Source organism: Pygocentrus nattereri, chromosome 13 (genome assembly GCF_015220715.1).
Source record: "Pygocentrus nattereri isolate fPygNat1 chromosome 13, fPygNat1.pri, whole genome shotgun sequence".
Classification (NCBI taxonomy): domain Eukaryota; kingdom Metazoa; phylum Chordata; class Actinopteri; order Characiformes; family Serrasalmidae; genus Pygocentrus; species Pygocentrus nattereri.
Window position 1 is genome coordinate 34855116 of NC_051223.1, and position 24187 is coordinate 34879302.

At 40.4% G+C, this 24187-nt stretch overlaps 1 protein-coding gene across 2 annotated transcripts in view; it reads left to right on the forward strand.

Moving 5' to 3' along the window:
- Positions 1-2358: 2358 nt before the first annotated feature.
- rnf213b (ring finger protein 213b) overlaps positions 2359-24187 on the forward strand; it is a 63994-nt gene continuing 42165 nt past the window's right edge. Inside the window, exons 1-24 of one of the 2 annotated variants that reach the window (XM_017717880.2) lie at positions 2359-2418; positions 5553-5599; positions 5700-6472; positions 7744-7899; positions 8955-9124; positions 9236-9504; positions 9591-9832; positions 11226-11432; positions 11764-11986; positions 12067-12122; positions 12411-12576; positions 13067-13210; positions 13306-13404; positions 14307-14438; positions 14592-14757; positions 16199-16366; positions 17176-17325; positions 17446-18068; positions 18175-18334; positions 18798-19003; positions 20197-20340; positions 20452-20607; positions 21985-23476; positions 23904-24088. In XM_017717880.2, coding sequence (XP_017573369.2) covers positions 5730-6472; positions 7744-7899; positions 8955-9124; positions 9236-9504; positions 9591-9832; positions 11226-11432; positions 11764-11986; positions 12067-12122; positions 12411-12576; positions 13067-13210; positions 13306-13404; positions 14307-14438; positions 14592-14757; positions 16199-16366; positions 17176-17325; positions 17446-18068; positions 18175-18334; positions 18798-19003; positions 20197-20340; positions 20452-20607; positions 21985-23476; positions 23904-24088 — 6057 coding nt within the window. In that variant the 5' untranslated portion in view covers positions 2359-2418; positions 5553-5599; positions 5700-5729. Of the gene's footprint in view, positions 2419-5552; positions 5600-5699; positions 6473-7743; positions 7900-8954; positions 9125-9235; positions 9505-9590; positions 9833-11225; positions 11433-11763; positions 11987-12066; positions 12123-12410; positions 12577-13066; positions 13211-13305; positions 13405-14306; positions 14439-14591; positions 14758-16198; positions 16367-17175; positions 17326-17445; positions 18069-18174; positions 18335-18797; positions 19004-20196; positions 20341-20451; positions 20608-21984; positions 23477-23903; positions 24089-24187 lie in introns of those variants that run through there. The other variant, XM_017717881.2, reaches the window with a different exon arrangement.

Genomic DNA, 24187 nt, shown 5'->3' on the forward strand with positions numbered 1-24187 from the left:
CCCCCTCTAAAATCTGGCTACATTATTATTGTATCTATGATACTTACACAGGTATCACATATTGGTCCAAAATATGTGTGATTAAAAACATTTCAAAGTTGTGTCAACAGAAAGAAAATTGTAGGGGGATGCCACCTGCCGGGAAATGCATCCCCTCTAAAATGTGTACATTATTATAATGTCTGTGATACTTATACAGGTGCCACATAGTTGTCCCAAATATGCATTACCAAAAATGTTTCTGTAAGGGTCCAGCCGGCCCTGCCTACTGCCAGCAGAGGGCGACAGTGGTGAGGAGCCATGGACTAATTAGGCTCACTGGACACACCTGCAGGCTCCCCTACTTAAGGCTGTGGCAAACAGCAGCATTTGTCCCACCTTTGCAGAGGGGTGACCGGTGCGGTGCTTAGCATTGTAAGAGAAGAGAAATGAAAAGAAACTGCCCCAAGAATAAAAAGAGAGAAGAGGGCTGAAGGAAGAAATTGCCCAAAACTGGAACGAAAAGAGTTCTACTGTCCCAGAGTGCATCCTGGTGGAAAAAATATAATACAAAAAAAGAAATATATGTATACACTGACTCTGAACATACACATACGCAATAAACACTAGTATTGCACTATTCCAATGTACAGTAATGTTATGAAATAAAACAATGTGCTGTACACATTCCGTATGTGCAGGTAGTCTGAGGGAGATAATAAATGAGATGCAGGTACACAGGGACAGGATGCTGATATAGAATCTTCCAGACTGTACAGGATACAGATAGAAGACATACAAGATGTCAGTCTATATGTGTAAGTACAGATTTACTAGATTGAAGGTGCAGTAAGATCAGAGGGAGTCTGTTGGTGTGGATGAGGTTTTAGATTGTCCATGGAGACGACGACTCAGAGGTGCAGTGACGGGTCTGTAGACCGATACACCGGCAGCCTGATGGCCTGGGGGAAGAAACCGTCTCGGAACCGGCTGGTTCTGGACTTTATGCTTCTGTACCTCCTCCCGCTCGGCAGCTGTGAGGATAGACAATCTCTTGGGTGGGTGGAGTCCTTTAGAATCCTCCCGGTCTTCCTCAGGCAGCAGCTGGTGTATAAATCCAAAAGGTCTGGGAGCTGGACTCAGGTGACATGCTGTGCAGACAGAATTGGTTCCTGACTCCTTGCTGTGCTCCAGCCATCTCCAGAACCTGATTTGATTTAATAAAGCACAGATTAAATTCAGTCCTGTGCAAAGTTTGCAACACATCCTCTACAGAGAACACACTTTTATGGCATTTGGCAGATGCGACTTACAATTGGATCATTTACACAGGGAGGCCAAGGTGGTGTTGGGAGTCTTGCCCAAGGACTCTTATTCGTATAGTGTAGGGTGCTTGCCCTGGTGGGGGATTGGAGCCCAGTCTACAGCGTAGAAGGCATGGGACCCACTACACTATACCAAACATACTTCTGTGCTTACAGAATTTAACCGTACTGAGTTAAGAAAAGTTCTGGCACACATTCTAATCACATTGATATATTTTCTTTTCCCAGTATGTTAAAGTCAGACTCAGAAGAAAGCAGTAGAATTTGTGCACTGCTTGCAGAAAAGTGCCACATTAAAGCGTGTTCACTGGAGAGGATGTGTCAGTCAGGGGTGTTCAAACCGGTGCATACAACTGTAAACTAGGTAGTGGACGGTAACTATAAAAGCTGGACGTTGCACAGAAAACAAAAGTACTATTTATTTATTTATTTATTTGTTCATCAATCAACCCTTCAAATCTGTGCCTACTGCCCCTAAATGGGCTTACATGTAGTTTTCTCATTTCCCCCAAGTCTTCTGTTCAGTTACTACTAAAGTTTTGAGAAATCAGTGACGCCCTGGGTGAACAAACTGCCTTATTTTATTAGCTTAAATGCGTCTACTTTTAGATTTAACTCCCATTTTCAGTTCAAAACTAACACAAGACATGAAACAAGAGCGTTTTCCATAGCTTTCATTTCATCCACGTTCACCAAGGGTGCTTTATTCATACTAGTTAGAGGGCGAGCTCTGAAGGTTGCGGCACGTATGTGGGGATTGATTGGTTAGTCGCTAGGTGGCGCTGTTGGACAACATTTTAAACATATACCTCGCATTACGGATGGTAGAAATAAACTATAACTAGAAACTTAACTAGAAATGAACTGGTTGTTTTCCTCTACTCAGTCATTTAGATCTGGATGCTCAGAGCTGAAGCACCATTAGTACTGCACTACAGTCCAGTACTGGTCTCGATCCAGGTCCGGGCGTTTCCAGGCCAGCTGTAGACTCGCTGCGCTGAGAGCTGTGTGTCCAGGACTCGCTGTGCTGATGAAACGAAACTGAAAGTGAGCAGTAGGAGCTGAGAGCCTCAGCGTCTTGGTCAGAAGCGCTTCTCACTGCGACGGGGTCAAGGTAGGCAGAGAGGCTTATTGCGTTGGTTTCCCAGCACTGAGTGTTTGTTATTAGTGTGGCGTCAGAAATGGTGCAGCAGTTACTGCAGTCATTGCCAGTGGGGCAAGTCTGATGAAGACCTGTCGGTTATTGATTGATTTGAAGCTGAAGTTTGGTCCATTAGCTTCTCGGCAAGCAGCTTCTTACTGCTGCTCTGTATCAAATCAGTCCACTGTGAGCTGAAGTGTTGACCAGTCTTTAAAGACCTGCCACTTTGACCGTGTCCGCAGTCACTGCTGCAGGTGGACGTTGGGATAGTAAGATGACCTGGACCTTGTTTGGCTACAACACGCCTTAATATTAACAATACCAGGTGCTTAGACCGTCTGCGTGGTTTGAAGTTCGCGATGGATCATCGAAACTCCCACCGATAGACGGCAAAGTGGTTTCACAACAAAAGAACAAGCCCATCAGCCTGTGACGCGAAAACGAAACCTAAGAGGAAACTCTGTCTGCGCTACGAGCCATTAGAACCATTAAAACCCTGTTGATTTTACTTTCTCACAGGTGCTGGCTTAATGGTTGCCTTTAGAGACCACCAGTTTCCTGTAGGACATCTTCAGACCACTTTAGGAAACCATGAAATGCATCTGGAAGCAGTTCCTTGATCCATCAGAATGATAGCAACCCATCAGGAAAACAGTAAATACCATTAGAACCTACTGGACACTATCTGAAACCAACAGAAACCTACAGAGTCCTGCTGGTGACATTCTGTGTTAAAAAATGCGTGGCCACGCCACAGCAACGCATGGGAACGAGATCCTATTGAGTGGTAAAGACACACTAACGCATGGGAACGAGATCCTATTGTATGGTAAAGACACACTAATGTGTGGGAACGAGATCCTATTGAGTGGTAAAGACACACTAATGCATGGGAACGAGATCCTATTGTATGGTAAAGACACACTAATGTGTGGGAACGAGATCCTATTGAGTGGTAAAGACACACTAATGTGTGGGAACGAGATCCTATTGAGTGGTAAAGACACACTAATGAGTGGGAACGAGATCCTATTGAGTGGTAAAGACACACTAATGAGTGGGAACGAGATAAAGACACTCATGTGTGGGAATGACAGCATGCCTTAAGTTGTGGTCAAGACTTAATTATCTTGTTCCCATGCCTCACTAAATCATGGGCTCAACGTAATTGTCTCATTCCCGTGCCTCACATGTCATGGCCACACATTTGGATTTCGTTCCCACTCGTTAACACAATGTAGTATTATTTTGATTTATACAGGATGTCATAATACTGAGCCCTGCTGTTGACATCCCATATAAATAAAAATAATGTGTGGCCACACCATATTAATGTGTGGGAACGAGATCCTAATGTGTGGGCATGACTTAGTAAGGCGTGGTAACGAGATCAAGCCTTATTGAGCTGTGGTCTAGACTTAATGATCTCATTTCCACACTTTACTAACTCGTCCCCATGCCTTATTAAGTCGTGGCCCTGACTTAATTGTTTTGTTCCCACGCCTTACTAAGTCTTGTCCCCAAGCCTTACTAAGTTGTGGCCCCAACTTAATTGTCTTGTTTCCACGCCATACTAAGTCACGGCCACACACTAAGGGTCTCATCCCTACACCTTACTAAGTTTTGGCCTGACTTAATTGCCTCGTTCTTTCGCCTCCCTAAGATGGACATGACTTAGAAATGCATGGGAATGAGATGATTAAGTCATGGCCTTGACTTGGTGAGCTTTATTAAGTCGTGGTCATGACTTAATCATCTCATTCCCACGCCTTACTAAGTCGTGGCCACGCATTATTTTTATTTATCCAGGATGTCACCAGCAGAGCTCCGTAATTAAAAGTGGTTGCTCACATAAAATGCTTAAGGGACACGTTTTAAGCAGTAAAATGTAAATAGAAAAACATGAAAGATGAATCCCAATGTCTTAAACATTTTCCAACTAAACATTTCCCTGGAGAAAGTTTACACAGCCTACTTAAATAAACATTCCACCTATTTTCAAAACTTCTTAAATGGTGAAGATGTAAACAGTCATTCAGAGTGGTTTGATGTGAAATGCTGCATTGATCAGTGCTGGTGATGGGAACCAGACGTCTGAAGTGTCTCTAAAAGCTCCCTCACATTAAGCTATGGCATGAAATGGTTAGGAATCTGCTTTCTTCACAATGAACTATTCCACATCCAACCACTTTGAGTGACCAACTTTGAATTCCCCTTTAAGGTAAGAGAAAAATGAAGATCAATGAAGATGTTTTATTTAATCACGCACTTGGTCACAGATTCTTCTTCCACCTCAGGAAACATCTCGATTGTAGATGTAACATTCAGACTGCACTGCACAAAACTCAGAAGTGAGCTCAGAATTTCAAGCTGTTGCCGTCTCTCATCTGGAGTCCTGCAACGCCTACTACTGCATTATGTAAAAGGGCTTCAGACGTTACACCTTGTACAAAATACAGGCTTGTCTCTTCTAATGTCAAAGTTGCTTGATATAAAGCTCTTCTTGGGTTGATCAACTTTGACCATAATTCCAGATCAGATCTTAAAGGGCCCATATTTGCATCTATTCAGCCTACAACATTTAAGCGACGCCCACTCAGAGTGAAGTTATAGCTAATGTTTCAGCCTGGGCTGCTTTTTTTAATGAGACAAAATGCAGGACAATCAGGACGGAGCTCATTTACATATATCAGTGTTAAAGCAACAGTAGCAAAACATCCTGTTCATTTCTAAGGGATTAAAAGAGTTTTGAAAATTGTCATGTTAAAAAATAAATTAAAACTCTTTTGTTACATAAAACCAGACAAACATCAAGTGGCCAAGACAAGTGCACCTCAAAAATACAATATGAGAAAAATGTAGGATATGAGTCTTTTAATAGCAAGAATGCTTCATATTTCAAACAGTTCTGTTGTTGTTGTTATATAAAATATCCAAACTTTTGAGGGGTAATATTTTTTTTTACTTTAAAATTTTTAATTATGCTTGACCTATTTCATTTGTGTGCACTATATACAATGTACAACAATGTTTTTATTTTATTATTATTATTATTATTATATTACTGAAACATTTCACTGATTTCAGCATGTGCTTTATCTTGACAGATGCTGTTCTCTGTGTATTGCTGCATTACTGAGAATGCACTGAAACAGTAGGTTTGCACTTTTAAATTCCATTTTACTTTTACATAAATTAAAATCAGTTTTGTTCCTTTCTTAATGTGACTATTGGTTACATTTTGGTCCTAAAAGGGCATAAAACTGAAAGGAACTTAAATAAAAATGAAGAGGAAAAGACAGAACAAGGGGCGAAAGAAAGGAGCAGATAAAGCAGGTCGGAACAATGACAGTCTTAGGCAAAGTGGACGGGAGGAGAAGGCCAAAAGATCAGAGCCTGGCAGTAGTACGTCAAGTCCAGCCCAGTCGCAGAAGCAGCCTGATAACACCTCAACCAGACTTAGAGACCAGGCTGAACATCAGGAGTCTGATCAGGGCTGTAACAGGGCCGTGCCTGGGACAGGCAAAGTGGAGGCTCAAACTCAAACAATCAGACTGGAGGTCAGAGACAGAGTGACCCAAACTGAGTCTGTCAGGCAAAATTCTCGTCACACGCAAACCCATTCAGCATGGGGGTCGACGCAGCTCGAGCCAGCAGAGGATGCTATGGAGTGGGAACCGACATCGCAGGACAGAGGAAATGCAGAAAATGAGAAGAATGAAGGAGAAGGTACTAAAGGCTCAATGAAAGAGTTTACATCTGACGAGAAGAGCGGAGAGAGTGCACTGCCGGAGGACAATGTGCCCCACCTTGATGCAGAAAAGGTGAAGGAGAGTAATAAAAACGAGAAGGTAGGAAGGTCAGGAGAAGATCCACAGAATTCCTCAGACCATTCCTCAGCAGGTAGTGGACCAAAGTCATATGCTGCTGCAGCATCAGCCACGGAGCACACCAAAGGCTCAAAGGAGCAGAGCGTTCAGACAGCAGCGAGACAGGAGGGCAGAACTCACAGCAAAGGAGAACAGAGGTAGGTCATGTTTTATTAGTATTGACTTTGGCCCATTTGTGGTCTACACTGTTAAAAATAATCAGTTTATCAGTGGTTCTTGGTTTGGATGTTTAGTTTTTGGATAAGCCTTTAATTGGTGTAAAACTGTTGCATTACGTCTTTAAAATAAAGGTACCGAAAAGAATTCTTTATGCATTGCTCTAGAAGAACCACTTTTCTTCACTTTTCCATGGACGACTCTTTAGGGAACCAGTTTTGTATATGAGTTGTGTGAGTGTGAGGAACCTTTTTAAAGTTCAAAGAACCTAAACACAATGGGCTGTAGGAAGAACATGCATTGCCTCATTGTCTTTCACTCAGTAATTCTATGTTTTAGTAGTCTGAAGCTTCTCCACCAGAGGTGGTAGTAGTACTCAAATAGCTTCGGGTGCTTCATGAGAATAGTGCTATGCATCAGTGACCCTGTGTTCTTGTTAAAGGGGAATTCCACTGAAAAATTCTGTTTAATTCAGTGGTTGAGATGTAAACAAAGTCATTCAGAGTGGGCTGATGTGAAGTGGTTCATTGTAAAGAAACATTCAGATTGTTTACAGTGGTGGTGATGGGAACCAGAGGTACTGGATGTCTACAACTCAAATATATCCATTTAATTTATCAGCCAAAATAATCAGTAAACCTGCATGAGTCATCTGCATTTTGCCTTACAGTGAACTGCAAGTACCTCTACCTCAGGGCACTTTAACTCTCAGAAATCAGGCAGCATATTTGTAAACTTCTCAAAATTAACAGCATTTTGTTTATACTGCACATGATTTTGATATCTTTCTGTGAGGGAGCTTTTAGAGGCATTAAACTCTTCAGATGTCTGGTTCCTTCACTGTGAGATATTCTGACGTGATAAGTTTCTCAAAAAATGGAAGAATTTCATGTCAGACTGATCTGACAGCAAATTAACTATATGGACATAAAAATGATTCCTCATGCTCTTCTCATTTTTAAGAGTTCTATAAGACATGAGGCACTGAAAGGTTCATAAACAGTGACACCTAAATCGGTCCTCAGGGACCCTCAGATGGTCCAGATTTTTGCTTCATCCTCACTTGCAACACAAGAGACAGAGCAAAAATCTGGACCATCTAGGGGTCCCAAAGGACCGGTTTGAGAACCACTGCTTTAGGGAACAAAGATTTCTTCTACCTTGGCATTGCTCCTTTTACTTTAAGACTCTTTCTGTGAAGTGATGTGTAAGACATTGATCTAACATCTCTTTTACACTTGTATCTCCACAGAAAAACATCCCCAGTGAGAGGACCGACTGGGCAGCCAGTGTTCACCTTTTATGTTTACATAGTGGTGGATAAAAAGTTCAGGTTTAACAGAGATGAGGACAAACTTCTGCTCTGTTATACAGGTGGATCTGATGAATTGGAAATCACCCATTTCAAGTGAGTTTATTTATTTCCAAATCTGTTGGTTGTACTTTTTTGCCTTTCATGATTAATTAAGCAGCCAGTACAGTTTCACAGGGCAAAAGAACACTGCTGTTTGTGTTTTACGTGAACAAGTCAATGGGCCAGTCATCAGTTGACTTTGGCCTTTTAGTGCAGGTGAAATATGAAACTGTGCAAAATTAAAGCTAGTCCACAAGAAGCACCACTACCAGAGGGGAATCTTTAGTGTCGTCTAAGCCTAATGATTTCTGGGAAATTATTATTTTTTTTGTTTGGAAACAGAAATGGTTCATTTGAAACACCAAATGTAAAAAATGCCCAGATTTTGCTTGGTGTGGTGTTTTTTAAGTGAGCTCTCCTTTTGGTTAGGCTGTCGGCTGCTAAACTGAGGACCTTAAACTAACTTACACTAACATTATTAGGACATTCCAGAGGAATCAGCCAGCCATGTTTTGATTTTCAATCTCCAATTGGAAGGTGTTTTTTTTTTTTATAGAAAAAACATCACCATTGGCCTTCTGAAAGTCCGAGATATATCACTGTCTTCAAATATGAGCTGTAGTCTAACCACACACACACTCACACACACACACAGACATCTTCTAAGCCGCTTCTCCTTCTGGGTCGCGGGGTGCTGGAGCCTATCCCAGCGGTCATCAGGTGGAAGGCAGTATACACCCTGGACAGGTCACCAGTGCATCGCAGGCCTGTAGTCTAACCTGGTTTTAGTTAATTGTTAAAAATGGAAAACAGCAACTCAGGCCAGGGCTCTGACTTTAGGTGCAGGCTCTTTACTGAGTCACTGCAAAGCTTCCTACAACATAAATAAGTATGTGTACATATTTTTGACAAGTTTTGACATTTTTTGACCCAGAACCAGAACTGAAGGCCAGAACTGAAGTCCAGAACTGAAGGCCTAGCTCTAATAGGCCATGTTTGCCACTGACAGTCACATAGTGTTTGTTTATGGTATGATTTTTAATGATTTCTTAAATCAGTGGGCTCGTGCATGTTTATATACGTTTTTTTTCTCTCTCCTCAAATGCTAGGGGCTTGCGTGAGAAAGGCTATCTGATCGAGGCAAAGTTCTCCGTTGATGAAATTAATTTGCAAAGGGGCAGTTTAATGTCATATAAGTATGCAGTGCTTCAACGACAGAAGGTAATAGAGGAAATTGCCACAAGATACCACCAGATCCCTATTGATCACTCTGTCAAAGGTATGGAAACTGTGTCTTGCATCAGTATTCAGATGAGTCTCTGGATTGTTTCTGACTGCTGAGTTTGTAAGTTAGAGTTCTGTGTGATTTGTTGTTATATTTCTTCTCTAGAAATGCACCTTTTTGAGGCTCACATGAGTCGCACAGGATCAATTAAAGACTGGCTGAGGAGCTTCATTAAGTCTGCAGATAAAGTCATTTCTGAGGCTTGGGAGAATTCTGCGCATTTTCTACTGGACAGATTGTTTGAGAAATGGGACCCATCAAGTCAGAAGAGTGTTCTGACATTCACACAACTCTTAAACAGCTATAAGAGGAGTTTTCACGCTGCCAGAGACCATGTGTTTTACTTTGACAATGTGCCTACTCCTTTTGTGAAGGTCAGTGTAAACCTTTGATTCAGTGCAACTTACCTGGAGCTTTGAAGAACTGCTCCACAACATCAAATCATGACTCTGTGTTTTAGGTGTCAGAACTGATAGCAAACAAACTGGTGAAGATACTGAATGGAGAAAGAGGGGGAAGAACTTCAGAGAGCTCAGCTGATGTCAGTCCTCTGACGACGGGCCTCTCAGTGTTCCAGGTGTGCTGTGCGTGTTGTATTGAGCTTGGAATTAAAGACTGGGGCAAAGTTTGTCAGCTGGTCTCCACTAGTCCTGCCCTGGGACAATTAGAAGAAATTCAGAATGCCTTTCCAGCATTACAGAAGTAAGTACATAAAGAAAGAGGTAACAAGCCTTAGATTATGGAGCAATATTGCATAGAATTATTTCACACCAAGATTTGTTTTTACAAATATGTCTTCAGGTTTTTTTTTCCAAATAATGGCTAAATGATGATAATGAACAATAGTTATGTACTTTATTCCACATTATTAGAAGCACCTTGTACATCACTGACCAGCTCTACCTGCTTTGGAGGTCCACTGTATGGATATCACTGCAGACTGTAGTCTTTTGTTATGCACAGCCTATCAAACACCCTTGACAGCTTTCATTATGGGGCAGTTTCTGACCACAGGACCGTTGTTGACCAGATATTATTGGTCCATTCTCAGCACGGCAGTGACCCTGGCATGATCATATCATGTTAGTGTGTGGGGAGCTGGTACAAGCATATCAGGCACAGTGCTGTTGGTGGGGTTTTTACACACACAAGTCACTGCTAAGTGACTTGAAAGTGTTCCACAACCCTAAAGAAACTGACCACTGATGAAGGGCCAGAAGATGAATATAATGAATTGTGCATCAATAGGCTACAGTATCTAGCTATACACCAGCACGATAGTGCTAATTTTTTTAATAAAGTGGTCCCTAAGTGTATATATTCTAATGTTTTTAACAATTAGTGTAGTTAGTAACTACTTTGCTTGTAACACTGACGTAACCATTATTACAGGGAAATTAAGTCCAGTAATATAACAGTGACATGTTACTGTTACCTGTAATTGTCATGACAAATGTCATAATGTAATGTCATCATGGCTAAATAGAGTACACTTACATTAGCCTATGAGAGAAGCTGTCGTAAGAACAAATATTATGGCATCTGTTGTGACAATTACCAGTAACTGTAATATGACAGTTATATTACTAAAAAAATATCATGAAAGCTCATGACTGCTTAAGGCATCTGCTATGACATGTTTATGGAATGGTTATCTTAATGGTATAAAGCAAAATTCAAGTTTTACAGTGTAGTAATTTAAAAAGGCAGTGTGTGGCATACAGCCATCCCCTGGGCCCTGATGACGGCCACCAGGGTCAAACATGAGCCAAGTGGCTATGCTGCGATGCCTAGGAAGTGGGGCTTAGGCCTCAAGCGCTGGCACTGACACCCGTGCAAATTTGTTTGGGCTCAGAGTTCGAGGCCTGCCATCTCTCACAGCCGTCATACTGCCTTATTATCTATATATTTCATAGACAATCTTACACTGAGTGATTTACAGTGATATTTGAATGTAATATTAGGAGTTTTGCCCAATAACTTTTTAGCATGGCAGTGCGGTGGTGTTCCTGCTTGTATAGGGAATTTGATCATTTGTCCAACAGCATACATATTACACATTGATTATTACTGTTTATTGTTTGATTTGATGCAGCACAGTGTTGGGTCTGATGAGCTTGTGTGCTCGGAAACTGGTCTCAGAGCTGGTGCTGCTGGTTCCTCTCCTCCACACTCTGAGGCAGCCAGGGGCAGACTCAGGCCGGCTTGGATGGACTGTGGAGGAGTCAGACTGGACTGGGCTGCACTTTGTGGAATTTCGTCCATTCAGAGAGAAGATGAGAAGACTCCCTGACAAAAGGAGGTTTGTTATAACACCTTTTTCAGTTTTTTTTTATTTTAATTTGCTTGGCTTTAAAAATAACATTAAAATCTCAAGTAAATAATACATAAATTCGCTGATCTACTCAGTTAATAGACTAAAGTGAGGAAGATTGTGTGGAAAAAGATTTTTAAGGAGAATTATTCAAAAGTGTAAATGAATCCTGAGTTTTATAAATCTGTTCAGAGCAATGATGACATTGTTGCCAACATATGTTCCAAATATATTGTTATGCAAGAAAAGAAGCAGTTACAAAAAAGTTGAAACTGAAACTTAATCAATCCTTTTCACCCTTTGGCCGACATCTTTTCAGGATGATGCTCCGTATGGTCCAAGATCACATATCACTGGTCAAGAAGAATCCTCGGATTTTGATCAGCTGGCTGTCCATGATGGCATTTGAGGATATTATAGAGTTTGCCAAAATGACAGAGATTGTTCCTGAATATCTGATTCAGGGCCTGATGTACAGACTGAAAGTGTTTGAACTGTGCACTCATAACACCGCTCCTCCCGATTCACAGAAGAACCTGCAGGTACATGATGTAAGATTTCATGACAAGTTATGGATTTTGAATAAAGGCAAGGTGTTTCATTAATGTCAATGTTTTTACAGATCACTGAAGAGATCCTGAGATATGTTATGAAGTGGAATGAGCAGGACATAAAAAGGTACACTTTAAAAAATAGACTTCCTGCAGTAATAAACACTTTTACTGGCTTCATTCAAATGAACAGCAAAAGCAGTTATAGTTTAGATGAATAAAGGCAACATTTACATTTAACTCTACTGTTTACAATGTACACTGTCTTAACTTATTGCTGAAAGGTTACAACATTATGCATATTCATTAGAAATCTAGACTATGTCATTATTATGCTGGTTTCTTATTTTAAAGATATGTCTATTAATGTATTCATACTTGTCATATTAATATACAAATCATGTTTCATTTCCAGAATCACAGCCTCTAAAAGATTGGATGCTGTGTTTCAGTGTTGCAGCAATGTTCATAAGAGTACGTGCAGAATAGCACGACAAGATATCCAAATGTTCAAGGCTGCAGTGTTATCTTTCCAATTGGTGCTGAAATTGGCTGAAATTCAGTATGAAGCACTTTCAAAGGTACCGCATCTTACAGCTACACTAATGTTTCAGTGTGCTCTGGAGCAGTTTTCTGTAATGGGGAGCGAGGAGGCGGATGCTGAGATAAGCGAGATTTATTAAGGGCAAATCCAGGGTCATAGTCGTGATGGTCCAGGTTCACATAGCCAACACGGATTGATTGGGGGACAGACATGACAGACAAACCAGAATCCAACGGAACAAGAAGAGCAGAACAGAACAAACAGAACATCCAACACAGCACATCACAACCAACATACATAATACAGAGATTCAAACAAAGACCAGTAACCAGACCGGGGGAAAAAACAGGGTTTAAATACATAAGGGTAACAAGGGACAGGTGCAAACATAGGTGGACACAATCAGGGGTGGAGTCGTGAAACAAGGGGGCAGGACTAGAAAACCAAAACAAATGCACATGGACAGGACTGGGAGGGGCCAATCGTGACATTTTCACAACACAATAATTACTGGATTATATTTTCAGAGTGGAGACGAGAAAGATCTGGAGAAAAAGCGTCTTGTCTCACAGCTTGAACAAATGCAGAAGGAGTTCAGTCAGTGGAGGGATGGACTGCTTCGCCGACCTCTGCTCCACCAGTCCACGCTGTCTTACCCCAGTGAAATCGAAGTAGAAGCTTAAAGGAAAATTAAGGTAATGTTACTGTGTTGTCAAAAGGCAGAGACGATGTATAAACCAACAATGTCATACGTTCCTTTCTGTAGCTCTGGGATGCCTTCTTTGGACTGGAGTGTTCGATAGAGTGCGTCACAGAGCAGTGGTTATACGGTTTGGAGACGGACCTAAGAAAGAGGATCTCTGAGGTAGAAGAATACATAGAGAATACATACAGTGCTGTGCAAAATCAGAGACCACCATTCATTTCCAGTCAAACTGACCATTAAATACAAGTCAAGTCAAGAAAAAAAGCAGAAAACATATTTAATAGAAAATTAAACAGCAGACTCAACAACTAAATATGATTTTTTTTTTTCTTCAGTATTTAGTGTGTCCACTCTACTCTCATTGCAGCTTGTATTCATTTCAGGAGACGATACTTTTCCACGCCTCCAAAGTTCAGTCTTAGAAGTTGGTTGTATTTTCTGCTTTTCACAATCCAAATAACCCCAAGCACATGCAATGATGTTGAGGTCTGGACTCTGAAATGGTCAGTCCATCGCTAGCTTCTTTGTTTGATTTGCTTGGTAACAGCACCTTGACAGCTACACATCCTAACAGCCCCATTGAGCGAGTCGTCTTCTCACAGTGGAAGAATGAACAGAAACACCTATGGATTTTGTCAGATCTGACGCAAGAGTGGAGCTTGATTTTCTGTCTGAAAGATGAAAGCTTCTCTGTTAACTGCCCTGTTGAATAAACAGTATTGGTCATGTACAGGGTCTTGCGCGGTTGTTAGGAATCAAGATTTCTATCTTCTGTCATTTTTTTGGACTCCAGTTTTGGAATTGAGTGTTTTTCCATTTATTTTGCTTTGACTTTCCTCTTCTTTATGCAAGTGGATTATTTTATATCTAATCTCTTTAGAATTACCCCTGAAAAACAATGTAATGACACATAATGGTCACTTTGACTGTTAATTGTAAATAAATAAATATTGGGTGCACAGTACTGTACATGATGTAAATATTATCTGCTCTGGGTAGTTGGTTGATTTTATTGCGTGTTTATTGCGTGTTCAACATAGGCTTTTCTGTTTGTTCCAAAGCTCCAAAGTGATGTGCAGAAGATACAGGTCTGCTGTGTGGAATCTTCAGCAAAGGCTATAGCGAAAAGCCATAGAGCTGTTCAGGCTTGTTTTCAAGATCTGTGTCTGTCTGCAATAAAAAGTATATGCCAGGTCAGTATCGGTCTGCTCAAATGTCCTGAACACTATATTGTCTTTGCTGCAGTTATTATCTGTTTCTCTACTCACTATATAGCTAAAGCACTGTGTACTCATATCTCTCTCTATCCTTTTGCAACATTCCTTCACTGTATATTTCACATCTAGGTGGGGAAAGAAGGGGATCTTCTGCAGACTCTGCTGTCAGACCCAAAGTTTCTTCACTCGTCTATCTTGTCCTCAATCGTAGTGGAATCAGCAGCTCGTTTTGGAGAAGACACAGTGACCCAGCTACTGAATGGCCAATCTGCTGTCCATATCCTCTTGTCTCAGGGTACCGTTTATTGTTTACCACTTATCAGTTCAGCAAACAAACTATACATACAGTGGCTCCAAAAGGTATTTGGACATTTGTGCCATACTTAAAAAGGTATGAAATTCATTCTGTTAGGAAACAAATTGTCAAACAGAACTGCAGTTATTACAAAGCAAACCATTCCGGCTGGTACAGTGTTCTTTCAAAAGGCAGATGGAAAATTTCATTAAGAAAGAGGATCATTTCATTAAGATCATTATCGTTTGAGCAGTTTCTTTGCAGGCACCTGCAGGTTTGCATCCAAAATGCCTTTATAAACTTCATGATCCCATCAATGCACATAAGCTCACCAACAGTATTGAAAAACAGCCCCAGACTTTTTCCACCCATGACTTTCACAGTAATCTCACTACAGTCTGGTTAATATTTGCTTCTTTAAAATTCTTTGGAATTCTTCTTCAGGCTTTCTCCGCACAAAGAGTCTACCATCAGTTTGATTTTGTGCCAAGTGTTTTTGTCTGAAACAGATATGATTTTGTTAAGCCTTGTATGAAGTAACCCAAAGGACTTTTGCCAGTGGTAGAATGGTAAAAGTGGCCAAATCATTTTTGAGGGCAACACGTACTGGACACAGCTTTCAAAATATCTGCTATGTGTTGCTATGGCCAGTGGCACTTTAAGGCACTTTGAAACTCTTTACTGGGCAGCATCATGCCTGGTGAAGCCAGCTTATCCAGTTTGACACACTCAGTGTTTTGGCAGTACTTCAAACTGTTATTACTTAACTTCATACCGTTCTTACATTCCAGAAATGTAAAATGAAGAAAAAAAAAAAAGATTTGATCTTTAGATTAAATTAAATGATAGCATTAGAAAATGTGTTGATACTAAACTTGACTGTTACAGTAAACATCAATGGAACTGGTCAAAAAACAGCTGAATATTCTGATCAGGCCTATCTGAAAACTGCATAGATGTGGTCTTAATATTCAGATGAGCAAGCTTGATTGACATCCTTTTGTTCAAGACTCCCAGCCTAGGGCTGAGCGATTTGCTCTAACAAGTCTTAATGATAGAAAAAAGTGCAAGTGTGATTTTCCAGGCCAGTTATTTTGGCCAAAATGACTAGAAGATGGTTTGAAGCTTGAACACTGAAAGTAGTTTGCCAAACTGCCAATATCAAGAAAACATAAAACGAATATCTATAGATTGAAGTTGATGAGAATCTCTAGGAAAAACAAAAAAGGTGGCAAAACAAGCTAATAGAGGATAATGTGCCACTGCAAAAAATGCAGGGTGTCCCAGAAAAATTGATATCATTTGAGATGTGAATATCTGAGGAACTACATGTCCGAGGCAAACTAAAGAAGGAAGAAAGGAGTTACTAATCTGTATGCTCTGTTGTCCTAACATGAATTATTTATTAATAACAGCAACACTGTGTTTTTCCTGTGTTCAGGTGACTGGAATCAGTGGAAGGTAGAAGAGGATGCCTGTCTTGTTATGCAGAAGTGTCAGTCTATCCTGGGTTCTCTGGTCATTTCTCTTTGCCAGGGTAACATTCCTCTCAGCCACCTGCAGACTGTCTTGAAAAATCGGAACAACTTCCAAAAAATGTACAAGAACTGTAAGTGCGCCATATTGCTTTTATCCCCACTATTATTAAATTACACAAACAGATCAACTGTAGAACTACACAAAACGATGTGATTGATCAGAATTAATTACAAACCTCAATTCCAAAAAAGTTCAACTGCACGCTGTATGAGGCCTTTGTTGTCACATTTTTGAACGTCATTATGTTCCATATAGTTTCAATGCAAGACAGGCAGATCAGTCTACCACCTGCACTCTCTGATTGCACAGTCATGCTGTTGTAAGACATGTAAAATATGGCTTGGTGTGGTCATGCTAAAATAGCATGGACAAAAGCATGGACATTCCTGAAAAAGACAGTCTTGAAGGCAGCATATGTTCCAAAAATAAACACTGAACACAGAAGTATGCTCTTTATAAAAGATGTGCTAACTTATTAATGGTGCATTCATAGATGTGCAAGCCATACCTTGGGTACTATTACACCCCCATACCATAGCAGACCCTGGTTTTTGAACTTTACACAGGTAACAACTTGGATGGTCCTTTTTCTGTTTCACAAAATTCCTAGTCCTACGTTTATTTTTTTAATTTATTTTACAATGACTGTATACACACATTTAAATACAGGTCATAGTGGCCTGCTTTATTTTTTTATCATTCACATTTTACACACTGTCTCAATTTTTTTGGAATGTTTGTATTTTCATTTTTGTCAGCCCAGAAATATGTATTTACTGAATGTCTTTCTTGAATTCAAGAGATCTAATTTACATGTTGAAACATAGTTAGACTTGTCACATTTAAACTTTAAGTGAGTCACTTTTTTGTCATCTTCAGGTATGAAATATGGCAAACTGGATAACATTCCCATTGATTCAGAGGAGCTGCTCGCACAAAGAGAGAAAGACCTCCTAGCCCTGAAGGAACAGAGGGCACATGTAGATGTCCTCATAAAGATGATTGGGAAAATCTCAGAGATGATCCATGGTGAGTTTGGCTCTCCTGCGAGAGATTGTAAATCCACTAGCAAAAGCTTTATTTACATTGTGTTTCTTATTCCAAATTGATATTTGTCCTGAGACATGTCTAAAAATGCATTTCCAACAGTACCTGAGATTTCCTTGCTGGAGGATAAACACAAAATTGATCTTCAGGCACTGAGCTTGAATGAGCTGCTAGCAGTACAGCCATGCTTCTCCAAGGAAGATCTGAGAGAAATCTCAACAGGGCGGGTGCTGTACTACAATGCTGATCTGCTTGTGCTGGACACAGCAAGGCAGATGCATGAATTTAAAGAGAGTAACCTTCTTCTCAGCTCCTGGGTGGAGAGAGCAACTGCACAGGCATCTATGAACACTGGTTCCGGCCCTGTGTCACTGAATCTGACACAAGTCATTTCTGAAATCTGGCAGCCATCTGTTTGTAACTTTTATAAGTTAGGTATTAGGATTGCGCAAGGCCTTGCCACTTTTGAAGAAGTTGATAAGGCTGTGGATGGGTGCGGAGATGAGGGTGATGGCACTAAGATAAAAAAAGAGCTGCATCTTATGGCTGCTAAGCTGGAGAGTTATCAAGGCCTGGAGAAAAACTGGCCTCAACTGAGGCTCTTTCAGATCCAGGAATACAGACAGCTTCACCATGCAGCTGAGGCCACCAGTGCAATACTGCGGATAAGAGACAGACTAGGCCTGCGAGGAGACTTCAGCCCCATATACAGCCTTACTGAGCTGGTAAGAGAAATTTAGTCTCACAGTAATGTGATTTTGAGCTGTTTGAATGATCACATTTGTCTGTATTTCTTTAAATGAGTGAAAGTATTACTATATTCTTATGCAGAGAGATGACACATTCAAACAGAAGACTTTAGAATCCCTCAGTGATGACCTCCTCAGTGCCAAGAGAAGACTGTCGAATGTCAAACCTCAGCACACAGCCTGTCTGGACGCGTACTTGGAGAGTGAAAAGCTGGTCCGCTGGGCTAAGACCTGTATTGAGAGTGAGTTACTGATTATCAGCTCTGCTCACTTAGAAACATTTTTGTTAACATTGAAGTTATATAATTTAAATGTTTTATTAATAATTTAAGTCAAGGCATCAGGTCAGATTTTGCAACAAGTCATACATCTTTACATACATTATATACCATTATATAACAATATAACATCATTCTAATGAGGACATTGATGATGGCAATAGTAGATAATTGACATTCTCTGATGACAAGTTTTGACTGAGTTCTGTTTGAGTGCCCTTTCAACATGCTCATAGTCATCACATTCATCTCACACATGGAAGGGTTTGAAGCACAAATCATATTACAAAGTGTTCTTCTGCACATTACATGCAATTACACTTTTCAACCAGAGGGGTCTCCAAATCCCAGAACTTACATAGTGTAGCTTTAATTGAACTTGCCTACTTAATTATTTAATCCTTCCTGATTTCTGAACCCTGAACAGATCTAAGTGAGCTGAAGTTCTTTATGAACCTGGCTGGGGAGAGTGATGCTGACATTGACAGACTGGCCAGTTTTCGTGATGCTGTCGCAGGCTACAGCCCTTTTTTGTACTCCCTACCTCTGGAGGCAGGCTTTGAAGAGTTTATCGCTTGTGCTCAGCAAATTTGGGACAATCTCCAAAAAGATGAGAAACTTACCGAAAAATTGGTAAGTGTTTTTGTATGTTACTCAAATGATCTGTGCTCTTTACCCAGAGACTGAGACAAGGTCAAGACCAAGACCAGGCACGAGTACTATAGCACATATAATACTGTGCTTGTGCGAAGTGTTAACTGGGGCGTCCAATATGATCCCCAATCATTCGAACAGGGAAAAAATCAAATTCACCCCATTTTACCCTTGATGTAGTCGGTCAGCCGAGACGTTTGGAATCCAGATTATTCTTCTTTACTTTAGAAATGGAACTATGATGCTAACATTGCTAACAAACACTAGATCGCAATAGTCACCTAAATAGCCCAAATCGTTTCTATGAAAGTAATTTGCCAAAACTTTCCTCAACCCGCTTAAATTACATCATCCAAGTCTTCATTAAGGTTGCGCTACTTGTCGATGTAGTTTAGAGCACAGTATGACTTTCTCTGGACTAATAATAAATAAAATTTCACCACCACAGGAAGCCATTTCAGACAACACCAGAGCTGGTATTCATAAAGTAGGACTGATCTTGGATCAGATTCCTCCATATTTATTATGGTTATTGTCCCAAATACTGATGCTAGATCAGCACTCCTGCTTTTGAGGTGGCTTTTGAGTACAGCTCCTGTTATCTAAAGTGACTGCCGGCAGATTTGTTCATTTCTTCTTTAGTTCACAGTAAATTATACCACACTGAAAAGTCTGTAGACTCTTAATGAAAACCTCAAAGCAATTTCAGTGGGTTGAAAGAAGTTTTGGTGATTGGTTAGTAAAAGTGATTTGGGCGATTTGGGTGACTACTGAATTCTACTGTTGGTTAGCAATGTTAGTCTCACTGCTCAAGTTCTAAACAAAAGAGAAAAAAATGGACTCAAACATCTCTTGGTTCTAACTACATCTGGGGAAAGTTGTGGGTAAAATTGTATAAAATAGATTTTTCACTGAAATGTTTAAATGTGTGGAATCAGGTGTGCTACTGCATATTTGGAATGAAAACTTGCAGCCACACTGACTCCTTTTGGGATAAAATTGGACGACCCTGATGTTGACAGTGTGTCCTGTCTGTAGAAAGACTCTAAAGAAAATAAATCCAGCAACACTTGTTGACCGAAGAACTCTAGACTTCAAACCGAAGCAGCAGACTTTAGACCAATAAAAATGTCTGCCACACTCACTGCCTTGTGTTACCTTGTGTTATACAGAAAGACTCTTGTCGCTGGCTGGACTGGCTGAAAAGTGTGAGGGATACTCATGGCTCTGTTGAGCAGTCCTCTCTTTCATTGGCTTCAGCTATCAATACAAGCGGTGTTTACCATGTAGAGTGGCCAGCAGACACTTCTGAAAAGGTGAGTGGACCAGCACTGATCAGTAGTAGAACATGATTCTTATAGACTCATCTGTGCTCTTTGTGAGCTACAGTGTGGATGTCTGAGTGTCCTTGTTTTACCAATGCTTAGAAATGTCTGGGCAGCGTCTTATATGTGAAAGTGCCAAGCAATGAAAAAGACAAGACATACAGCCTGGATGAATTACTGGAGCTACAAAACAAGCTGATGCTGATGTCATCCAAAGGAGAGTGTGGGAAGGAGCAAGAAGTCAACAAGTTCACTGAGGTGAGTTTATGATAGCCTGTTTTCTGAAGGCACTGTTTGCACTTGGTGTTAACATCCAATCACCGTGATCCAGGTGTTTTACATGATGTGCTGCACTAAATCCAGTTACATGGGACTAAGTACGCTCTCTTTATGATAAAACATGCTGATAGTCAGTGTTCTTTCATAAACTTGAGAGATGAAGCATTTTGTGATGTAAGGCGAGGTATTATATCACAATAATGATAATGATGGATCATCATCCCGTCAAGACACATCATGTTTAAATTTGCCTGTTTTAAATGTATCTTTTGTAACCAGAAATTGATTAATCTTATTTTTCTGTTATTTTTACGTTTAAATCAGGCTGGTTTGGTGCCAGAGCAGAGTAGGCAAAGCCAATACTAGTACTCCTACTACTACTAATAATAATAAAAATGATCTTTATTTATATAGTACTTTTTATGATGGTGGCAGCTTAAAGTGCTTTACAGACAAGTGAGAAAGCTTAACACTCATAGAGGAAATCTTGAGTATTAATTTAAAATCATATAAGAAAATGACACAGATTAAATTAAAAACATGAGTTCCAAGAGATGTAGCATTTTAATTAAAGGGAACACTCAGCTTGACTTTCTAATAAAAGATAGAACTGAGTTCCACAGATTAGAAGCAGAATAACTGAATGAGTCTCTCCACGTTTTCTGAATTTTACAGATGTTTGCTGAAGGCCATCTAAGATCTCAGACAGTATGGGCTTTGTTGGGTTTAATGCATGTCATGGCAGATGTCGTATGCTGTATTGAGTTGCCATAACAGATTTGGTTTAGTAATATAAGTGATACTTTTTTTTTTTTTGATCCCACAACCGGGGAAATTCCACCTCCGCATTTAACCCATCCGTGAAGTGAAACACCACAAACACACTAGTGAACACACACACTAGGGGGCAGTGAGCACACTTGCCCTATCCACGGTGCCCGGGGAGCAATTGGGGGTTAGGTGTCTTGCTCAAGGACATGAAAAGCTCAGCCAATTTGCATTGAAGTCCCTGTAGTTACTGAATCATAAGCATTAGAAGCTAATAAACCTGGGATTTTAAGGCGTTAATGTTGTTGTATCTGACGAGAAATGTTTATGGCATGGTTATGTCAACTTTATGAAGCAGAGTTCACAAAATGTCTAATAATTAATCTAACTGGGGAGGTGCTAACAATATCTATATTTGTGGGTGCAACACATGTAACGTTAGTCAAGCTGACTGTATTGCATTTTAAGGTGAAGTTAAAACATTGTCTAATACTTTGATGGTTACGGGATTGTTTAGGATTCTGAAGTTTTGCTTTGATTCATTTCATTTCACTTCATAGAATTAACACAGCTACCTTTTTTTTTTAGATTTTTGAGGGAGTACAACGAATGGGACGCATTCTTTTGCATCTGTGGTCATCTGGTAACTTATTCTTCCGGGATTTGGAGGCACTTGTAAAATGCAACCCTGAAGAAAACCCATGCATCAGTATTCACTGCCCATTGCTTGGGAAGCATGTTGTGTATCATGGACATGTTGCTGAGCAGCTTCAAAAAGTATGCCGCTCTATGGAAGCCTGCCATGAAGACTGGCGTAACTTCATGTCTGATATGCGCTCGAGATTCTATGCACTAAATCACTACACCTCAGAGCAGGTAGTCTACCTTTGCAATTGGATCCACAATATCTGTGTGAAACGAAAGCCTGTGCCACAGCAAATATGGCACCTGCTCCACCCCCTTAAGCCATCCTGCACCCTAAATGATATTAGAGAAGCTTTCAAAAAGGCAACAGAGAGCATTAACCTTCATCTTCAAGGCCAGCTCAAACCTCCAACATTGATACTGGTAGAGGACAGTTCTGAAACAGTATATTCAATGGATATTGGGGACACCAGACCTCATGATGAGAAATCTAAGATTCACAAAGACAATAAAGAAGACCAGGTCAACATTTCTGCTGATGATATGCTAGAAGATCTTACAGATGAGGACGACACATCTGAGCAACATAGTGGAAGAAGTCAACTTCAACAAGACCTTGAAGAAGCAGATATAGAAGAAGAAGAACAACAACAACAAGAACAAGAAGAGGTTTTGGATGAATGGAATCAGGATGAGGAAGCCTTCAGTTATGAACCTGAGGCTCACTCTTCCACACAGGCCCAATGTAGCAAAATGGAAAAGACTGTTATGGAAAGTCTTGACAGTTTGTGGGGACACTTTAGAAATGACATGCTCAGATACCTTACACAATATGTTGACATTGAGACCCTCGCTCACTTCCTTTCCAGCCTGTCTGCCATGAACCAGGTGAACGTCAAGCGCAAGTTACCATCTATTCTTCAAGAAGGAAGACCCAATCTTGTCCATTGTCCTTCTACAGAATTAATAAGCACCACACTTTCATTTTATATGGAGAGCCCAGAACAGACTTTTCCCTCAGTTGATGAAGTGTTAATGTGCAAAGAAGACACAACGGAAGAAGAAGTTGAGATCTTTCTACGCCGATGCCTGGGCAGAGGTTATCCCAGTGGCCATCAAAAGATCTATACAGTAGTCAACCCAGGTTTGCTGACCTATGATGTGAGTGTGGCTCTGGCAGAACTTTTTGAGGCAATGGAGAAAAGTGCTCGATCTCAGTATCGCATGGTTATGGTCTGTCCGGTAAACCAAGACAGATACGTCCCATCATTTTTCAGCAACTACAAGGTTCAAGGGGGATTGAGCCTTTCTGCAGAAAGAGCCAAAAAATACCTCAGATGTCACTTAACTGTTCCATTTCTTCATAGTAGTCACTTCCAGGTCTATCCAGATGGTCTTTCTGCCTGGATGATTACTTCTAAACGTCCAGCTGTTGGTGCGTATTTTAATTTTTATATATACAGTGGCCCCAAAAAGTATTTGTGCCATATTTAAAGTTCATTGTGTTAGAAAATGCAAAACCAAGTGGTGCTCATTTTAAAGAAACCATTCCAAAATTAAGTTTCTGATTGTCATTTGAACAGTTTTGCAGACCTCTGCAGGTTTGTGTTTATAATGTTGTTGTATACTTTGTGTTCATGAGCCCATTAATTAACACAAACTCAATGACCTTACTGTAAGAAAATCATCCCCGCCTCTGAATGCTTAGTGCAGTTTGGTTGGAATTATATTGGAGGTTTTCTCCACACAAAGAGGACTACCTCTACCATCATCTATTTACGGTTGTCCAAATACTGTAGTTGTCTCTGCTTTAGTAAACCCTGTATTGAATGTTCTTACTCATCAGTCTTTTCTCTTTGCAGGGAAGTCCCTCTACATTACACGAATGTACCAGCATTTCATGGCAAAGTTTCCAGAAGCCAGTTACCTGCCCATTAGACTGATCGAACCTTCTGTTGACACAGATTGTTTTGTCCAGACTCTTTCTGAGAAGTTGAGGGAACTGAGGGAACAGGATCCCGTTCTTCTGCACATTGATGCTGCAGCTGTACGCTTTGCTAGAAACTTTGCTTATTTTTTCAAATTTAATTAGACATAAATACTTTTTTGTTAAAACACCTTCCAGTTTTGTTTGATGTTAATATTG